Source organism: Schistocerca cancellata, chromosome 2, assembly GCF_023864275.1.
Source record: "Schistocerca cancellata isolate TAMUIC-IGC-003103 chromosome 2, iqSchCanc2.1, whole genome shotgun sequence".
NCBI lineage: Eukaryota > Metazoa > Arthropoda > Insecta > Orthoptera > Acrididae > Schistocerca > Schistocerca cancellata.
The window spans coordinates 796,176,257-796,197,893 of NC_064627.1; the positions used below are offsets into that span (position 1 = coordinate 796,176,257).

The 21,637-nt window shown below is 39.1% G+C and overlaps 1 protein-coding gene across 1 annotated transcript in view; it reads right to left on the reverse strand.

Annotated features, from left to right (window-relative positions):
* The window catches only part of LOC126162648 (FERM, ARHGEF and pleckstrin domain-containing protein 1), a 707,909-nt gene that overhangs the window by 41,380 nt on the left and 644,892 nt on the right, over window positions 1–21,637 (reverse strand). Inside the window, exons 15-18 of the mRNA XM_049919284.1 lie at window positions 16,680–16,898; window positions 16,185–16,371; window positions 12,190–12,299; window positions 1,201–1,341 (exon numbers count right to left, since the gene is read on the reverse strand). Coding sequence (XP_049775241.1) covers window positions 1,201–1,341; window positions 12,190–12,299; window positions 16,185–16,371; window positions 16,680–16,898 — 657 coding nt within the window. The remainder of the gene's footprint in view (window positions 1–1,200; window positions 1,342–12,189; window positions 12,300–16,184; window positions 16,372–16,679; window positions 16,899–21,637) is intronic.

Below are 21,637 nucleotides of genomic sequence, written 5' to 3' on the forward strand. Positions count from 1 at the left end.
CGTGTTTGGCGCCGTGCAGGTGAGCGCCACAATCAGGACTGCATACGACCGAGGCACATAGGGCCAACACCCGGCATCATGGTATGGGGAGCGATCTCCTACACTGGCCGTACACCACTGGTGATCGTCGAGGGGACACTGAATAGTGCACGGTACATCCAAACCGTCATCGAACCCATTGTTCTACCATTCCTAGACCGGCAAGGGAACTTGCTGTTCCAACAGGACAATGCACGTCCGCATGTATCCCGTGCCACCCAACGTGCTCTAGAAGGTGTAAGTCAACTACCCTGGCCAGCAAGATCTCCGGATCTGTCCCCCATTGAGCATGTTTGGGACTGGATGAAGCGTCGTCTCACGCAGTCTGCACATCCAGCACGAACGCTGGTCCAACTGAGGCGCCAGGTGGAAATGGCATGGGAAGCCGTTCCACAGGACTACATCCAGCATCTCTACGATCGTCTCCATGGGAGAATAGCAGCCTGCATTGCTGCGAAAGGTGGATATACACTGTACTAGTGCCGACATTGTGCATGCTCTGTTGTCTGTGTCTATGTGCCTGTGGTTCTGTCAGTGTGATCATGTGATGTATCTGACCCCAGAAATGTGTCAATAAAGTTTCCCCTTCCTGGGACAATGAATTCACGGTGTTCTTATTTCAATTTCCAGGAGTGTATTTGTGATATCTGCATAGTAAAACCTGGAAAAGTTTGCGATATGTTGGGGATCAGTTACACTCTTGTTCTCATGCTGGAGAGTGATATTTTCCATTTTAGGGGACACTTTATTTGCTTTCATTCTTTATTACTTTCCATACTGCTTGGCTTTTATTTGCTGACTCTGTTATGAACATATCATTGGCCATTTCTTTTTGCCCTCATTTCTACATGAAGCAGTTAATGTACGAGAATGTCAAGAGCAAATATGCGTCCAACATTATAACCGGAACATCAGTTAGTGTACTTATGCAGCTTAGAACAATGAGGTTCATAAAGTAAAATAAAATAACTACATGTTATACTGAGTGTGAGTAATAAATATGAAAATGTCACTGTAAAAGCTTCCAGCGCTTCAAAACACAAAACATGTTCATTACAATTTTTTCCATTTGTATATTGAAATAAATTTTAGGAGATAGCTGTTTCCATTCAAATGAACAGGAAAAAACTTTTGCAGGTATAGTATAACATCAATACTTACCAGGAAGAACATTCGTTGTTGATATCCTTTGCGTGACTGTTTCATCAAACAACCCTGTCGTAGAAACTCCCTTTCAGGTTGTACTAAGTTATCAAAGCCACTCAAATCTCGCTGTAATTCACATAGTTGCACAAAATTCTCCTACAAAAATCCAAAAACTTTTGTTGAAACATAACTAATACATTCGGTAGCATGAAACAAATATGTAACAATACACAAGCTTTTATATAAGACTCCAAGATGACTCCTACACAGAACTGATAAAACAATTTGAAGAATGGGACAATAATTTAAATATTGCAAATGTAGAAATCTCTATGTTAGCTGTACTTAGCACATCAAAAAATATTAAAAGCCACACAATTTCAACTTCAAATATTATCACAACAGTCAAAAATAAAACTACAGATGGGTCCATCTCATCCTATCCTTCTGTCCTCTCTGAGGAAGGAACTGTCAATGTCCACTGGCAGTACTACACATTTCACGCCTCCTGAAGGCAAGTATTTGCCACCAATTCTGTCTCATAATTTATTAAAAACGTGACATACATGGACATAACAGAGCTAAGGAGGCCAATAGGGATGCACTTCAAACTAGGCATATTACCAAATATCATGAAATTACTGTTCTCTGTAACATACTAATTTAAAGCATATTATAAATATCAGTTTAAAATAAGATCAGCAGACATAATGGCTATCAAGTACTTACTTTAAGGGGGTTCAATTTCTAGTACTACCTATACAAACATTTAAAGTTACAAAATAGTTTATCATAGCTTCCTCTCAACTTAAGGCTAAGACCTGTCTCACCCTTTCCCCTTTTTCAATTGATCCCAACCAATCCCCCCCACTGTAGAAGGCACACAAAAACTGTTAAGCTGCCAGAAACCCCACAGCCACACTACATTTGTTTTCTTGGGGAATATTAATCCTCAGAAGATTTATATTATTTATTATTATTATTTATTTACTTGGAAATTACAATACAAACAATAAACGTTCTTAAACTATATTCTCAAAATATTTGTCCAGGTGTTTCGATCTTGTGTGTCTTCTTCCTCTGCGTCCATTCTCCTCATTGTGTGCTGTACATTTTGGAGCCAGGTGGTCATAGGTCATCCTCTTCTTCTTCTCCCCTCCGGTTCCCACTCCAGTATCAATTTTGGTATTCTGCCTTCCTCCATTCATCGTACATGCCCATACCACTGTAATTTCTTCCTACCCATTACGTCATATAATCTTTCTTTTATTTCATTCTCCTTATTACTTGGGTGTACCTTATCTTTTCTTTCCTGGAGATTCTTGCCGATCTTCTCCAAAAGTCCATCTCTAGAGCTTGTAATTTTTTAATGTGCTTCATGTTGCTTGCCGTTGGTAGGGAGGCTTGCGTGCCTCAGCGATACAGATAGCCGTACCGTAGGTGCAACCACAACGGAGGGGTATCTGTTGAGAGGCCAGACAAACGTGTGGTTCCTGAAGAGGGGAAGCAGCCTTTTCAGTAGTTGCAAGGGCAACAGTCTGGATGATTGACTGATCTGGCCTTGTAACAATAACCAAAACGGCCTTGCTGTGCTGGTACTGCGAACGGCTGAAAGCAAGGGGAAACTACGGCCGTAATTTTTCCCGATGGTATGCAGCTTTACTGTATGATTAAATGATGATGGCGTCCTCTTGGGTAAAATATACCGGAGGTAAAATAGTCCCCCATTCGGATCTCCGGGCGGGGACTACTCAAGAGGATGTCGTTATCAGGAGAAAGAAAACTGGCGTTCTATAGATTGGAGCGTGGAATGACAGATCCCTTAATCGGGCAGGGAGGTTAGAAAATTTAAAAAGGGAAATGGATAGGTTAAAGTTAGATATAGTGGGAATTAGTGAAGTTCAGTGTCAGGAGGAACAAGACTTCTGGTCAAGTGACTACAGGGTTATAAACACAAAGTCAAATAGGGGTAATGCAGGAGTAGGTTTAATAATGAATAGGAAAATAGGAATGCGGGTCAGCTACTACAAACAGCGTAGTGAACGCATTATTGTGGCCAAGATAGATACAAAGCCCATACCTACTACAGTAGTACAAGTTTATATGCCAACTAGCTCTGCAGATGACGAAGAAATTGAAGAAATGTATGATGAAATAAAAGAAATTATTCAGATAGTGAAGGGAGACGAAAATTTAATAGTCATGGGTGACTGGAATTCGAGTGTAGGAAAAGGGAGAGAAGGAAATGTAGTAAATGAATATGGATTGGGGCTAAGAAATGAAAGAGGAAGCCGCCTGGTAGAATTTTGCACAGAGCACAACTTAATCATAGCTAACACTTGGTTTAAGAATCATGATAGAAGGTTGTATACATGGAAGAACCCTGGAGATACTAAAAGGTATCAGATAGATTATATAATGGTAAGACAGAGATTTAGGAACCATGTTTTAAATTGTAAGACATTTCCAGGGGCAGATGTGGACTCTGACCACAATCTATTGTAGATTAAAAATGAAGAAACTGCAGAAAGGTGGGAATTTAAGGAGATGGGACCTGGATAAACTGAAAGAACCAGAGGTTGTACAGAGTTTCAGGGAGAGCATAAGCAAACAATTGACAGGAATGGGGGAAATAAATACAGTAGAAGAAGAATGGGTAGCTTTGAGGGATGAAGTAGTGAAGGCAGCAGAGGATGAAGTAGGTAAAACGACGAGGGCTAGTAGAAATCCTTAGGTAACAGAAGAAATATTGAATTTAATTGATGAAAGGAGAAAATATAAAAATGCAGTAAATGAAGCAGGCAAAAAGAAATACAAACGTCTCAAAAATGAGATCGACAGGAAGTGCAAAATGGCTAAGCAGGCATGGCTAGAGGACAAATGTAAGGATGTAGAGGCTTATCTCGCTAGGGGTAAGATAGATACTGCCTACAGGAAAATTAAAGAGACCTTTGGAGAAAAGAAAGCCACTTGTATGAATATCAAGAGCTCAGATGGAAACCCAGTTCTAAGCAAAGAAGGGAAAGCAGAAAGGTGGAAGGAGTATATAGAGGGTCTATACAAGGGCGATGTACTTGAGGACAATATTATGGAAATGGAAGAGGATGTAGATGAAAATGAAATGGGAGATACGATACTGCGTGAAGAGTTTGACAGAGCACTGAAAGACCTGAGTCAAAACAAGGCCCCCGGAGTAGACAACATTCCACTGGAACTACTGACGGCCTTGGGAGAGCCAGTCCTGACAAAGCTCTACCATCTGGTGAGCAATATGTATGAAACAGGCGAAATACCCTCAGCCTTCAAGAAGAATATAATAATTCCAATCCCAAAGAAAGCAGGTGTTGATAGATGTGAAAATTACCGAACAATCAGTTTAATAAGCCACAGCTGCAAATAACTAACACGAATTCTTTACAGATGAATGGAAAAACTAGTAGAAGCCGACCTCGGGGAAGATCAGTTTGGATTCCATAGAAATACTGGAACACGTGAGGCAATACTGACCTTACGACTTATCTTAGAAGAAAGATTAAGGAAAGGCAAACCTACGTTTCTAGCATTTGTAGACTTAGAGTAAGCTTTTGACAATGCTGACTGGAATACTCTCTTTCAAATTCTAAAGGTGGCAGCGGTAAAATACAGGGAGCGAAAGGCTATTTACAATTTGTACAGAAACCATATGGCAGTTATAAGAGTTGAGGGACATGAAAGGGAAGCAGTGGTTGGGAAGGGAGTGAGACAGGGTTGTAGCCTCTCCCCGACGTTATTCAATCTGTATATTGAGCAAGCAGTAAAGGAAACAAAAGAAAAATTCGGAGTAGGTATTAAAATCCATGGAGAAGAAATAAAAACTTTCGAGGTTCGCCGATGACATTGTAATTCTGTCAGAGACAGCAAAGGACTTGGAAGAGCAGTTGAACGTAATGGATGGTGTCTTGAAAGGAGGATATAAGATGAACATCAACAAAAGCAAAACAAGGATAATGGAATGTAGTCGAATTAAGTCGGGTGATGTTGAGGGTATTAGATTAAGAAATGAGACACTTAAAGTAGTAAAGGAGGGTGGTGGTTAGTGTTTAACGTCCCGTCGACAACGAGGTCATTAGAGACGGAGCGCAAGCTCGGGTTAGGGAAGGAGTGGGAAGGAAATCGGCCGTGCCCTTTCAAAGGAACCATCCCGGCATTTGCCTGAAACGATTTAGGGAAATCACGGAAAACCTAAATCAGGATGGCCGGAGACGGGATTGAACCGTCGCCCTCCCGAAAAGTAGTAAAGGAGTTTTTGCTATTTGGGGAGCAAAATAACTGATGATGGTCGAAGTAGAGAGGATATAAAATGTAGACTGGCAATGGGAAGGAAAGCGTTTCTGAAGAAGATAAATTTGTTAACATCGAGTATAGATTTAAGTGTCAGGAAGTCATTTCTGAAAGTATATGTATGGAGTGTAGCCATGTATGGAAGTGAAACATGGACGGTAAATAGTTTGGACAAGAAGAGAATAGAAGTTTTCGAAATGTGGTGCTACAGAAGAATGTTGAAGATTAGATGGGTAGATCACATAACTAATGAGGAAGTATTGAATAGGATTGGGGAGAAGAAAAGTTTGTGGAACAACTTGACCAGAAGAAGGGATCAGTTGGTAGGACATGTTCTGAGGTATCAAGGGATCACGAATTTAGTATTGGAGGCCAGCATGGAGGGTAAAAATCATAGGGGGAGACCAAGAGATGAATACACTAAGCAGATTCAGAAGGATGTAGGTTGCAGTAGGTACTGGGAGATGAAGAAGCTTGCACAGGATAGAGTAGCATGGAGAGCTGCATCAAACCAGTCTCAGGACTGAAGACCACAACAACAACAACAACAACAACATGTTAATTGTCCAGGTCTCCGTTCCATACAGAACCACACTCTCTAATATGGATTTGTATATTAATTTTTTAGTACTGCTCATTACATTCCTGCTCCATAAGACTGAGTTAAGCATCCCAATGACCCTCCGTCCGCTACTAATTCTTTTATTGATTTCTGACTCTGATTTTCCCTTGATTTCTAAAATGGATCCCAAATAACAGTGCTTCAAATTGTGCGTGACTATTTAATAATTCTTTCATGTTAATTCCAATTCATTAAACCATATTTCAAGAATTATAAATTGGCGCAAGAGCTTCATTTGTATGTCCTCTTCTACTCTGGTCTGCTGTGCATTATTACAACCTTGCTCACAATTTTGGTGGATTTTTGCTGTTATGTTGCTAACAAAGTTTGCTTTAAAATCCTATTTTGATATACTCTCGCATCAAACACTAATGCTAAGCAAAAAATCTATCAGTTATTCAGATGAATTGAAGATAACAATAATCCAGCTCATTTAGAGCTGTTTTTTGCAATCTTTATTTTGTATTTGTGTCACTAATTTCAAGTTCAACCACAGTTTGCGTTATAGTATTTTTATCTAGCATGCTTCAATGTTTTTCTGTAAAATTTTCACACATGTTAGACAATGTTTGACCCATTAAGACATGCCATTGTGCTTGTCATCCACCACCATAAATCGTGTTAGGTTCCTAGCTTCCACAGCTAAGCATATTGTACATAATTCTTTCCCAGTCAGCAATTTCTGCCATGGTACTGTGTGGTATAGTCATACAAAGTGTGTTGCAAAATTTTGTTCTATAGAAGTCTAAACTTAAAAACTCTTTACCTCTATGCATTCTGCATTCAACATAAGCTGCAATAATTTTTTAATCAATATTGAGATAATTGGCATAAGTCACCACCTGTAACAGTGGTGTCATTAGTACGTCTGCCTTTAAAAGTCTTGTGTGGTATACTGCAATTCATGAGATGCTCTACATATGAGACATGGGTATTATTTAAGTAATGACAGACGTGGTGTTGTGCCTTAAACTATTTTAACCCTAATCCATGAAGACAGTGGTGACTGAAATCGATTGATATTTGGGTTTCTAATTAAAAAAAAAAAAGCAACTGATGGTCAAACATGCATTTTATACATTACTTGACAGCTGCTAACAGTCACCTTCCAAAACTGCTTTTAGTATGTCATGTGACAAAAGCACAAATTGAGTTTTTGAAATCCATGCTGGTTGGCATTGAAGATGTCATTCTGTTCAAGATTCCTCATTATGTTTGAGCTCAGAGTATGTTCTAAGATTCTGGAAAAAACTGATATCAAGAATATCGGATGGTAGTTCTGTGGATCACTACTACCCTTCTTGTAGACAGGTGTGGTCTGAGATTTTTTCCAAGAATGGGGCACGGTTTTTTGTTTGAAGGATCTAAAATACATTATAGTTAGAAGAGGGGCTAATTCAGCCGCAAACTCAGTATAGAATCTGACAGGGATTCCGTCAGGATGTGGAGCTTTGTTCAATTTTAATGACATCAGCTTTTTCTCAACACACTGACACTAATACTTATTTCACTCATCTTTTCAGTGGTATGAGGATTCAACTGGGGCAACTCTCCTGTTGCTTTCTTTGTAAAGAAACAACTGGAAATGGAGTTAAGCATTTTAGCTTTTGCTTTGCTACCCTCAATTTCATTTCCTGTCTCATTCACTAGGGACTAACAGCCTATACATGTGACCAGAATTTTTTTGGATTTTGTAAAATACCATTTGAGAATATTCTGCTATGGTAGTCACTGAAGGCATCACACATTGCTCTATTGACAGCCAAGCACATCTCATTCAGCATCACTCTATCTATAGCCCTACACTTTGATTTACACCTATTAAGCAGTAATTTCTGTTTCTTTAGAAGTTTCTTTATAGTGGCTGTATACCATGGAGGTTCCCTCCCATTAAGAACTATTCTAATGGGTACATATCTATCAAGTGCATGTTCAATTATTCTTTTAAATTTGACCCATAATTCCTCTATGTGCTCCTGCCCTGTGCTGAAAGTTTGAAGTTCCTCACTGAGATATGACACTACTCATTTTTTATCTAGTTTACTGAACATGTATAAACCTTTCTGCTTGTTTTAGCTGCCCATTGTACTTTAGTAATCACTGCTGCCACATCCGCTCATGGTTACCGATACCAGTTTCAATGTGGACATCCTCAAAGAGGTCAGATCTACTTGAAGCTAGAAACATAGGTTTGCCTTTCCTTAATCTAGCTTCTAAGATAAGTCGTAGGGTCAGTATTGCCTCACATGTTCCAATATTTCTACGGAATCCAAACTAATCTTCCCTCAGGTCGGCTTCTACCAGTTTTTCCATTCGTCTGTAAAGAATTCGTGTTAGTATTTTGCAGCCGTGACTTATTAAACTGATAGTTCGGTAATTCTCAGACCTGTCAACACCTGCTTTCTTTGAGAATAGAATTATTATATTCTTCTTGAAGTCGGAGTTTTTCGCCCATCTCATACATCTTGCTCACCAGATGGAAGAGTTTTGTTAGGGCTGTCTCTCCCAAGGCTATCAGTAGTTCTAATGGAATGTTGTCTACTCCCAGGGCCTTGTTTCAACTTAGGTCTTTCAGTGCTCTGCCAAACTCTTCACACAGTATCATATCTCCCATTTCATCTTCATCTACGTCCTCTTCCATTTCCATAATATTGTCCTCAAGTGCATCACCCTTGTATAGACCCTCTATATACTCCTTCCACCTTTCTGCTTTCCCTTCTTCGCTTAGAACTTTTTTTCCACCTGAGATATTGATATTCATACAAATGGTTCTCTTTCCTCCAAAGGTCTCTTTAATTTTCCTGTAGGCAGTATCTATCTTACCCCTAGTGATATATGCCTCTACATCCTTACAATTGTCCTCCAGCCACCCCTGCTTAGCCATTTTGCACTTACTGTCAATCTCATTTTCGAGATGTTTGTAATCCTTTTTGCCTGCTTCATTTATTGCATTTTTATGTTTTCTCCTTTCATAAATTAAATTCAATATTTCCTCTGTTACCCAAGGATTTCTACTAGCCCTCATCTTTTTACCTACTTGATCCCTTGCTGCCTTTACTGTTTCATCTCTTAAAGCTACCCATTCCACTTCTACTGTAGTTCTTTCCCCCATCCTTGCCAATCATTTCCTAATGCTCTCTCTAAAACTCTGTGCAACCTCTGGTTCTTGCAGTTTATCTAGGTCCCATCTCCTTTTTGCAGTTTTTCAGTATTAATCTACAGTTCATAATCAATAAATTGTGGTCAGAGTCCACATCTGACCCAGGAAATGTCTTGCAATTTAAAACCTGATTCCTAAATCTCTGTCTTACCATGGTATAATCTATCTGAAACCTTCCAGTGTCTCCAGGCCTCTTCCACGTATACAACCTTCCTTCATAATTCTTGAACCAAGTGTTAGCTAAAATTAAGTTATGCTCTGTGCAAAATTCTACCAGACGGCTTCCTCTTTCATTCCTTACCCCTATTCCATATTCCCCTACTACTTTTCCTTCTTTTTCTTTTCCTACTGTCGAATTCCAGTCCCCCATGACTATTAAATTTTCATCTCCCTTCACTATCTGAATAATTTCTTTTATCTCATCATACATTTTATCAATGCCTTCATCATCTGCAGAGCTGGTTGGCATTTAAACTAGTACTACTGTGGTAAACATGGGCTTCATGTCTATCTTGGCTACAATAATGCATTCACTATGTGGTTCATAGTAGTTTACTTGCTCTCCCTTTTTTCTTATTCATTATTAAATCTGCTCCTGCAATACCCCTATTTGATTTTGTATTTATAACCCTGTATTCAACTGACCAGAAGTCTTGTTCCTCCTGCCACCAAACTTCATTTAAGTTTTTCCCAAAAATCTAGCGGCTATCAATTTCAGGTTTCCACTAACTTCCTATTCCTAGTACTATGTGAGTGTCACTGCTTTTCAAGAGTGCTTCAAACTCTGGCACTTTGTCGCAAATGCTTTGGCAGGTAACCATTAGGATTTTAATACTCTGACCTGTGGGAGGCATTTTTTATTTTTTTCACTCTTTAACCGATATTTCTGGGTTTCCTACAGCACTGTCAGTATTAATCCCTGTCCTCTTATCAACCATTCCCTCTATTGTAAAAACAATATGGAAAGGATAGATTTTTACTCATCACGTAGAGGAGGTGTTGAGTCACAGACAGGCACAAGACTACTAAAACATTATGCTTTTGGAAGTCCTTTTTCTGAAATAGAAAACACACACATTCACACATATATGAGTAGTGCTTGTATTCTCAGGAAACTTTCTGTTCCATTGCTTTTTGTGTATGTATTCAACTCGAGACTGACTGACAGTATGACGTTATGTTTTGATGCAGATTGTCAGTGCAGTATTTTTTTGAAAACAGAACACTGCTGTGTTATGTAATTAACAAAGTGAGACCTGCTTGACTGGCAAGTGATTTCATTTTGAGGGAACTTTTGTTTGTATTACGTATATAAAAACTGACAACACCGTCTTAATTTTCCACTTGATATCAGTTCTCATACAAATAATTTAAGAATATGTTCTACTTATGACATTAAAATTTTAAATGTTATTCCAGTAAGAGATTTGGGGGATCAATGGCAGTATACAGTATAAGAGGGTGACAGTGCTGAGACAAATGACACAGACTGGAGTGAAGCAGAACCCAACATTTGCCCCCCCCCCCCTCCCGTGTGTGTGTGTGTGTGTGTGTGTGTGTGTGTGTGTGTGTGTGTGTGTGTGTGGGCGTGCATGTTATCTAAACATGATGTGTAATAATTAAACCTACAGGAGGATGTACGAGAGTTTAACTCTTCATGCATATTAGTGTTACAATACGGACAACATTTTTTGCATTCCTCTTGCTTGTATAAAGCACGTAACCACTGGCTAATTTCACTGAGAATTTCCCACTAGAACCCACCAGAACTACCTGGAGTTGAATCAAGACAGTATTCATCTCTAACAATCCGACAGTCTAGATCAGACTGTTCCAACACTTCCCCATGCCCATCAGCACCCATCAGCTAGCCCACAGATAGTACAGGCTACCCACCTAGTGAACCTGTTGCACCATGTTTGCACCTTTTATTGTTGTGCGAACATGCCATTTGCCGAGCCCTGCCCACAAGCACCCGGCTGAGGAATGTGGTAGCAAAGGTTGGGGCTGTCCGATTGCTCACCTCTGCCTGTGGGCACTCAGCTGCCCACACACAGGCACTCAAGCTGGAACAGCTTGGTCTAGATACTTTGCTGAATAGCAACTTTAGATTATTTCATATTTTCTCGCAGGAGTGGGGCACAAAACAAGTGATGACTTTTAACTATTTACTTGTCTAAACAGGGGTTCTTCCTTGCTATGTGAATGAAGGAAATGAACGTAAACTGTGAGTAGTGGGTTTAGTGTTCCAGTGGCTTGACTGCTGTTTATTATGTTGATCATTTAATGGTTCAAAAACCAATGTGCATAGCATCTGTTAGAGTTTAAATAAGTGAAACAAAATTTTGTCACCTTTTATTTTGACTAACAGAATGGAGCTGTTGGTAGAATAAATCCTGAGACATCAAGGAATTATCAATTTGGTAACGGAAGGAAGTGGAGAGGAAGATCTCGGCTTGACTACAGTATGCAGGTTCAGTTGATGGATGTAAGTTGCAGTAGTTATTCATATATAAAGAGGATTGCACAGGATAGACAAACACGAAGAGCTGCATCAAAACAGTCTTCAGGCTGAAGACTGCAACAACAACAATACCTTCCAATATTGTGTGTAAGAAAAATAATGCATTTAAAAATGTATTAAAACACATTGCTTAACAGGAATTCCACAATTCATCAGTGCTATGGCCTCCAAATGATCTTAAACATGCCACAGTAGAAAATGCTAAGAAATTTTGCCTCCTATAGGATAGGAGAGGTCAGTCTTTCTGTTTCCTTGTAATTTTAATACCTCTTTCCAATTGAAGTTTCCATTTGATAAAATATAACCAGTAAATCTGTAATGTTTCAATACTGAATGGTAAAAGCAAGCAATTAATGGAAACAAAATTGAAATATTTACTGAGTGCTTCAAAGCTGCTGGAACTTTCTGTGCAGTAGCTGACAATTTCTGTTTTGCTACACAGCAGTCTTCATAATCCAAATGATCCTTGCCGTAGTGGCGAATCAGTCCTGGAATATAATAATTACAAGTAAGTTCTAGCTTTGTACAGAGGCGAACATTATTTTAACCTAATATCCTATCCAAATGTGCTACATGTTCAAAGAAAGGAAATTATATACGAAATTTAAAATATAGATAGAAAATATCCCACTTACTAAGCTGACTGATAAGTCACAACATATTCAACATTTCAAACATAGTCATTCCCTAAAAAAAAAAGAGTAACTGCTTAAACAAAACAAGACTTTGCAGGATCAAATAAGAGACATCATGCTTTATACACTGTCAATGGCATGACAGCATGAAAGAAAAATCAAGCGCCCCCCCTCTCTCTCTCTCTCTCTCTCTCTCTCCCTGCAAACCACAGTCATGCACATGGTACAGATGGTACAAGGGTACCTCCCATTGTAACATATATTATGATTTCTTCCCATTCATGTACTCATGATGGGAAAAATGCCTTTCTAAATGCCTCTGTGCAAGCTGTAGTTAGTTTCATCTCATCTTCTCAATCACACCAGAGCAACACACAGGGAATGGCTGCAGTATATTCCCAGACTCTTCCTTTAATACTCATTCTTAACACTTTTTACTCTTTCAAGAAACAGTGTGTGTCTGTCTTCAAGCACCTGCCAACTGACGTTTCTCTGTATTCACTTGATGTTTTATTGTGGATCAAACAAACAAGTGAGCACTGGTGCTGCCTCTCCTTTATATACATTCCATGTCTGTTAATGATTCTATTTGGTGTGGATCCTATACAAATGTGCAATATTCTACAATGGGTCACCAAGTGTTTTATAAGCAATCTATTTTGCAGACAGACTGAATTTTGCCAGTATCCTAACAATCAAATCACTATACCCAGGAAATAACACTTGTTGTGAGCTTACAAGATAATTTCGAGAGTAAGACCCACAAGAGGCAATTTTAAACAGGCACTTATTTCAGTTGGTTTTGTATTCGTAGCTATCTGGGACCAGGGACACACAGATCATGACAACCACTTCACAATGGATAGCATTAGGTATGAAACTTCCTAGCAGATTAAAACTGTGTGCCAGACAGAGACTCGAACTCGGGACCTTTGCCTTTCGCGGGCAAGTGCTCTACCAACTGAGGTACCCAAGCACGACTCATGCCCGGTCCTCACAGCTTTACTTCTGCCAATACCTCGTCTCCTACCTTCCAAACGTAACAGAAGCTCTCCTGCGAACCTTGCAGAACTGGCACTCATGAAAGAAACGATATCGCGAAGACATGGCTTAGCCACAGCCTGAGGGATGTTTCCGGAATGAGATTTTCACTCTGCAGCGGAGTGTGCACTGATATGAAACTTCCTGGCAGATTAAAACTGTGTGCCGGACTGAGACTCGAACTCAGGACCTTTCCCTTTCGCAGGTACGTGCTCTACTATCTGAACTACCCAAGCATGACTCACGCCGACCTCACAGAGCACTTGCCAGCGAAAGGCTAAGGTCCCGAGTTCCAGTCTCAGTCTGGCACACAGTTTTAATCTGCCAGAAAGTTTCATATCAGCGCACACTCCGCTGCAGAGTGAAAATCTCATTCTGGAAGCATTAGGTGTAATAATTTTTGGAAATTAGTTCCTCTGTTTCACTTATTTTATCGTTTTCATTTTTCTGATAGCATATCAGCACATAAATCAATGTATTGCAAATGTAGTACACACACTAATAATGTTGGGTCAAATCTTTATATCTTTAAACTATTGCAGTTCAATAATATTTAAAATAACCTGGAAATTCTGTAGCAAGTCTTGTAACTGTCTGAAAAAGTGTTCTGGTTCACAGTGTGCATACATACCCCTTCTTCTTTCTATTTGTCAATAACCATATTTTTGTTGTGAATAAATCATTATTACTGTCATCAGGTGTTACTATAGGCTATCTGTCTTGTGCTGACTGAAATCTAATTAGAAATAATTACACCAGATGCATTTCTCTTTTATTTATAAAGCATCTTCCTTAGTTATTCTGTATAACCACGAAAGATGCTTTATAAGTAAAAGCAAAACGCATATGATGTAATTCTTTTCAATTGTATTGCAGTCCGCTCAGGACGAGTAACATATAGTAACAGATTTTAATAGTTGCTGCAGAAAGTGGCCATGTAAACAAACATAATACCATTTTTGCTTCACACACTGCAAGCAATCCGCTAAACTAGAGATGTGATTGATCATCTCTAAATGTCAAAAATTGCTATGTACTCCAACTGTGGAAGGTTTTCTGTAGGGCACTATGTTCATACACTGGAGCTCTAAAGAAACTGGTGCACGCATGCATATTCAAAAGCAGGGATATGTAAACAGGCAGAATACGGAGCTGTGGTTGGCAATGCCTATATAAGACAGCAGGTGCCTGGCACAGTTGTTAGATCAGTTACTGCTGCTACAATGACAGGTTATTGAGATTGTACTACAGTCAGCATGTGAGCGATGGGACACAGAATCTCCGAGGTAGCTATGAAGTGGGGATTTTACAGTACGACCATTTCATGAGTGTACTGTGAATATCAGGAATCCGGTAAAACATCAAATCTCCGACATCGCTGTGACCAGTATATCCTGCAAGAACGGCACCAACAACAATTGAAGAGAATTGTTCAACATGACAGAAGTGCAACCCTTCTGCAAATTGCAGCAGATTTCAAGCATCAGCGTGCGAACCATTCAACGAAACATCATCAATATGGGGTTTTGGAGCTGAAGGCCCAGTTGTGTACCCTTGATGAGTGCACGACACAAAGCTTTATGCCTCGCCTGGGCCTATCAACACTGACACTGGACTTTTGATGACTAGAAAGATATTACCTGGTCAGAAGAGTCTCATTTCAAATTGTACCGAGCAGATGGACGTGTACGGGTATGGAAAAAAAACCTCATGAATCCATGGATCCTGCATGGCAGCAGGGTACTGTTCAAGCCATTGGAGGCTCTGTAATGGTGTGGGACATGTGCAGTTGGAGTGAAATCGGACTGTTGATACGTCTAGATATGCCACGTACGCAAGCAACCTGTCTAATTACCCACATCCATTCAGGTCCATTGTGCATTCTGACAGGCTTGGACAATTCTAGCAGAACAATGTGACACCCCACACATCCTGAATTGCTACATAGTGGCTGCAGGAGCACTTTCCGAATTTAAACACTTCCTCTGGCCACCCAACTTGCCAGACATGAACATTATTGAGTATATCTGGACTGCCTTGCAACGTGCTGTTTGGACGATATCTTCAGCCCCTCATACTCTTATGGATTTATGGAAAGCCCTGCAGGATTCATGGTGTCAATTTCCTCCAACACTACTTCAGACATTAGCCCCGAGTCCATGTCACATCGTGTTGCGGCACTTCTTCATGCTCGCAGGAGACCTTCATGATATTGGGCAGGTGTATTAGTGATACATACGTGAGTATGGATCTTATAAAATGTCAAAAGTCGAATTCTCTAATGTTCTAACAGAAGTAATTGTGAACGATAGGTTGAAGACTGCACTGAAAAAGTTGAGGTCATTATGGATAGATGACAAGCTTGTACGGGACAAAGCAAACTGGATACAACTTCATTTGTTGACCATCCTATGATTCACTTATCACCATTCAGTGCAGCCACAGAAAACAAAAAGGCTTGGATGACAGTGATGTCAGCACCAAACCTCCTGCTGAACACAAATCCAATGTCTTAACAATTTGAATCAGCTTGTTTTGCCTGGGTGGACCAATATGTAAAATAAAACTACACATACCTATTAACTGACACTGCAGCATACAGCAAATGATGTAACCGTTACATCATAAAATACTAAGTTAATACACTATGATGGTTACACGCTAAGATTAGAAAAGAAATACTTCGATGGAACTTACGATCAAGCAAATTCTGGTAGTGCAAAAGCCTTTGCAATGGTTTGAGGATGAATGCTGTAAGTGGAAGGTAGCACACCTTTTGTAATTCAAAATCACGATACAGCTGTTCAAACTTCTTGTTACGCCGAAATGCTGCATCAAGTTGATGTAGTACCATTAGGTGCATTGCCAGATACTCATCATATAACTATATGTAAAGAAAAATAAAGTTACTAAACAAAGTCTGGATTTTACTCATTCATATCATCATTTTATAACCATGTACAATTAGAGATTGACTTATAATAATTTATTATGTGATTATTCTGTCTCAGAGCAGTAAACTCCTGCACTTTAATCAAAATAACAAATAGCTTAAAGAATAAAACTTCTATAACATGCCAGTTAACAATAGAGAATTTGTGTTAGAGGCTCATAAAAACATAGCACCTTCAAATAAAGTAGCAACATGTAGCAGAGGAACCAAAAACCAAAGAGAGATAATGAACTACTCACTGGAAGAACAGACATATGTTTCAGAAAAATGTCCCCAATACGCTGGTAGTCACCCTTTAAATGTGCATTTCCACGTCCTTCCCATGTTGCGAGTCTCTGTTCCACTTCACGAAGCAAAGCAGTGTGTGCTTCATGAAGGGGCTCTACAAGTCCCAGTAACAGATTGACTACCTCATCAGGCATTTCTTCCTCTTCTTTTGTTACTTCATCTCGAAACCACTAAAACAGGTAGAGACAGGTAAGCAAAGTTGGAAATGATGACAGTTTTATTTAACATGACATTCAGTAACACTCAGGCAGAGACTTACATAAAAGTAGGAGAAACTCACAACCTGTTTCAAACCCACACAGTAAAATACTCTTACAACAAACTATTATGAGCTTTATAACTTACGTATAGCTGACAAGTGCTCATCCTGGCACCAATTTTTTTTTTAATTAATTAAGGTTTTTTGTCATAGGCCACATTTAGAATAACATACAGTACATGATGGTACTTAATGTGTGTACAAGTACCTTTGTGGATGGATGGATAATTTTCTAGCCGCAAGAAGACTATCTGCATCTACATTTACCCAAATCATTCAAAACCAATGTGAACTACATGGCAGAAGGTACTTCCCATTGTTCCATTCACATATGGAGCACAGGAGGAATGACTGCTTAAATGCCTCTGGCCCATAATTAGTCTAATCTTGTCCTCGCGATCTGTATGGCAGTAATATGTAGGGTTGTAGTATATTCTTAGATTCATCACTAAAAACTGGTTCTTGAAACTTGGTAAGTAGACTTTCTCAGTATAGTTTGTGTCTATATTCATGCGTCTGCCAGATTAGTTTCTTCACTATTTCCATGACACTCTCCCATGTTTTGCAAGCAAGCTCCTTCACAGACTGATCACATTTCCCTAGAATCTTATCAATGAACCAAGGTCTGAGACCTATTTAAACTGCAACTGAGCCTATGCAATCATTTCATTTCACAACCCTACAAATTGTTATACTCACTCTTTTTTTTTTTTTTTTTTAATCGAAGGAGTCTAATTGTGCCTCACTGATATTGTAGCCACAGAATACTATATGTTTTGTGACGTGCACAACTATAGATCTGTGAACATGTCAAGCAAGTTGCAGTGCTAGAAAGTTTGCTTGCGAAAGTTTTTCAAAGGCTGCATCAGAGGTAGCTAATTTCCTTAGAAACCTAATGGATTGTTAATTTTTTAAGTTTTTACTTCCTATTTTATACTTCTTTTATTCTTCCATTTGTCAATTAATGTCAGTAGAACTCATACATACATACACACATACATTAATCCTTGTTCCATACGTCATGAAAACAACATTTCGTAATGATGTGGAATGTGTCACTTTAACATAAGCTTTCTTTACACAAAATAATTAATTAATCAATTTGTTTTACTACTTCATATCTAAGAATTCATCTATTGAGTAGGAGTAGTTGTCATTCAGAAAATCTTTCAATTTGCTTTTAAATGTTGGTTGGCTATCTGTCGGACTTTTAATATTGTTTGGCAAATGACCAAAGATTTTTGTGGTAGCATAATTCACCCCTTTCTGTGCCAAAGTGAGATTTAATGACAAATTTAATAAGTGAATATATGTATTGCGAAGGTACAATGAATATCCTGAGTTCCTTAAATAAATGTCTGCAAGTTGATCTTGGGTGTGCTCCAGCTATTATTCTGATTACACGCTTTTGTGCAATGAATACTTTCTCTCTTAATGACGAATTGCCCCAAAATACGATGCCATATGAAACCAGTGAATGAAAACATGCATAGAAGGCTAATTTACTGATATGTTTATCACCAAAATTTGCAATAACCCTGCTAGCGTAAGTAGCTGAACCTAACCGTTTCAGTAGATTATTGATGTGTTTCTTCCAATTCAGTTTCTCATCAATGCACACAACCAGAAATTTTGAATATTCTTAGCAACAGACTTGGTTCACAGTCTATATTTATCAGTGGTGTTATACCATTTACTGTACAGAATTGTATAAGCTGTGTTTTCTCAAAATTTAGTGAGAGTCCATTTGCAGAGAACAACTTAATAATGTTCTTACAGACATTATTTACAATTTCCACAGCTGATTCTTGCTTGTTGGGTTGATTACTATACCTGTATCATCAGCAAAAGAACTATCATTGCATCTTCATGAATATTTGCAATTTATTTGCAAACACCAGTTCTTACACCTATCTTTATACAATATTTCCTTCAATGACTTGTGCTATAGTACTTCTCTGAGTGTAACGTAACTGGTGAAACTGTACACTTAAAATGGAGTCATCCACAAATCAATAAAGCTGTTACCCTCTGCATGGGTAATTTGTACTGATATTTCATTTTCTCTTTATTTAATAATAAATTTATGTATTAATAACTGTAGAATCATTGAATAACATAATGCAAAATGAGCAAGAAAGAATTAAGTAGTTGTTCTGACGAGCGAATGCTGTTCCGTTTCATGCAATACATTAAAATAAAAATAACTGTAACAAGAAAATAAAAAACTCTGTAATAGAATAAGTGTATACAGAACTGTGCAAGGTATTTAGTTTCAGTATTTGTATATTGTGGGAAGTGTTTTTTAACAGAATGACGGTCAATTATATGGATGTTAATTTGAGTAGAGCAGTGTGTCAGATGACAAAACACAGGGAAGACATGCAAGGAAGAGATCATGGTCTTTGTGCGTTGGGAGCTGTACAGGTAAGGTGGGCTAGAATGGCCTGGGGATACAAGCGTTTTAGTTCCGAGGTAGGATCATGCCCATAGGATTGTTCAAAGCTAGTCTTCAGTTTATGAGTTTGTGAGCTGTGAACATAGCGATATTTACAGTGAATGTGATGTAGTGAACTGTTTATTGCCTGCAACTGCTGTGCTAAGACTATTTTCAATTTTGATTGGACAATTGTGGGTAGGACCATCACTCACAACAAACCATTTTTCTATGAATAAAGCAACAATAAATTATTACATGAGCTCAATCTACAATAATATCCTCAATTATCGATTTCATTGTTCAGTTTACTCTTATATATCTGTATTTCACTGACTGACCTCACAGGCCACTTTAATAGCCATTAATCGTTTATGTAAGAGCATAATGCAATGGTGTGCAATGACACCCCTGTGCAGATGAGTCATTTAACAGATTGTGTACTTGCCCTCTGCTGGATTGTTAGCAACAGCAGGTATCGCTAACCGATGGTATTGTTGCAATTGGGTAGGTTTGTCCTACATTGGACTATTTCCTTTCCACTTAACAAGTATTTCAGGATCGAATGTCCCAGTTAAACAGTTGAACAGTTAATGTGGGGGCTCTGAGCTAAATGCAGTGCATAGCAGTAACAGTCTAGCAGTGCAATCATTGTACATATGTGAACGTTAATATAATGTTAGGTGGCAGCATAACAGGGATTCCGCAATATGTGCCTAGTTCATGCTGCAGCATTTCGTGCAACAGTCTGTTTCACAAATTCAGGATGCCGCTGTAGTAGCGAGACACCGTTGAACATATTGGTGCCAGCAAGTATATCTGTTCTTGTCTGCTGTGCCACACACACACGTGTCACAACTGTCTCCATGCCATCGTCTGGCTGTCCCCACACTGCTGCCTGGCCAAACTATGCCATCGCCCACTCCACATGTCGCAGTAACAGTCGACATCGTAGCAGCCACAAATTAAGTACAAGCATCAGTTGCATTATATCTCATGTGCTGCTAGTCATCAGCCGCAGCCGTTGAGATACAGAAACTTTCAAGTAAATGTGGATCAGAGGATATTAGGAGTGATTGTAGTAGCCCTAGTATCCCAAAGGAGTGTGGATGGGTGCCAGGGAGTGAGCTCACTAAATTATTGAATGCACTGAGTGAGAAATCGGTTGAAAGTTTAGATTCAAAATTGGAGAATGTAAAATGTGAACTAAATGTAAGCATAAAATATCAAGTTGCCAGTTTAAAAACTGAACTTGGAGATCAAATAAATGCAGTAAATCAAAAGTTTGAGCTGTTGTACAGCTGATTTGAAAAACTTGGTAAGAAACTAGAAATTAATGAAAACACTGTGGAAGGGGGCCAGCAAACAAATAGAAAAAGTAGAAAATAAGCTGGGAACCAAAGTGGAGACTGTAGAATCTGAACTTGTGGGATGGACTGAAGCACACAGGAGGCAGCGCAGGAAATTTGAACTCCAGACAAATGCTGAACTAGAATTGGTAATTAAAACTGGTAATGAAAAGTTAAGAAAAACTCTTTGCCTTTACGTATGTCTGATTGTGTCTGTATATGCGCGGATGGATGTGTGTGTGTGTGTGTGTGTGTGTGTGTGTGTGTGTGTGTGTGTGTGTGGGCGCGCGCGCGCGCGCACACGAGTGTATACCTGTCCCTTTTCCCCCCTAAGGTAAGTCTTTCCGCTCCCGGGATTGCAATGATTCCTTTCCCTCTCCCTTAAAACCCACATCCTTTCGTCTTTCCCTGTCCTTCCCTCTTTCCTGATGAAGCAACTGTGGATTGTGAAAGCTTGAGATTTGTGTATGTTTTCTATTGTGTCTAGCTACCAGCACTTACTCATTTGGTAAGTCACAGCATCTTTGTTTTTTAATATAAAAACTAATACATTTAGATACACCATTAGGAGTACTAACAGAAACAGCAACATTAAAAAGAAGGCTGGCAGAGAACTTACAATGGGATCTAATACACAGCCCTACTGATTCAGTGGAAGAGTTTTTGAACTTTGTTGAGAACATGAACACGGCATTGTGTTATAAACCAAAACTGGTAGAATGCAAGGAGGGTAGCAGAAATCAGAATACAGGTAACTGCTATAGAAATAATTTCAATGACAATGTGAACAAGTGTTCAAGTAATAGGAATGGGCAGAGTGACAATGGCAGGAGCTGGAGAAACAGGCAGAAGAGAGAAGAAAGG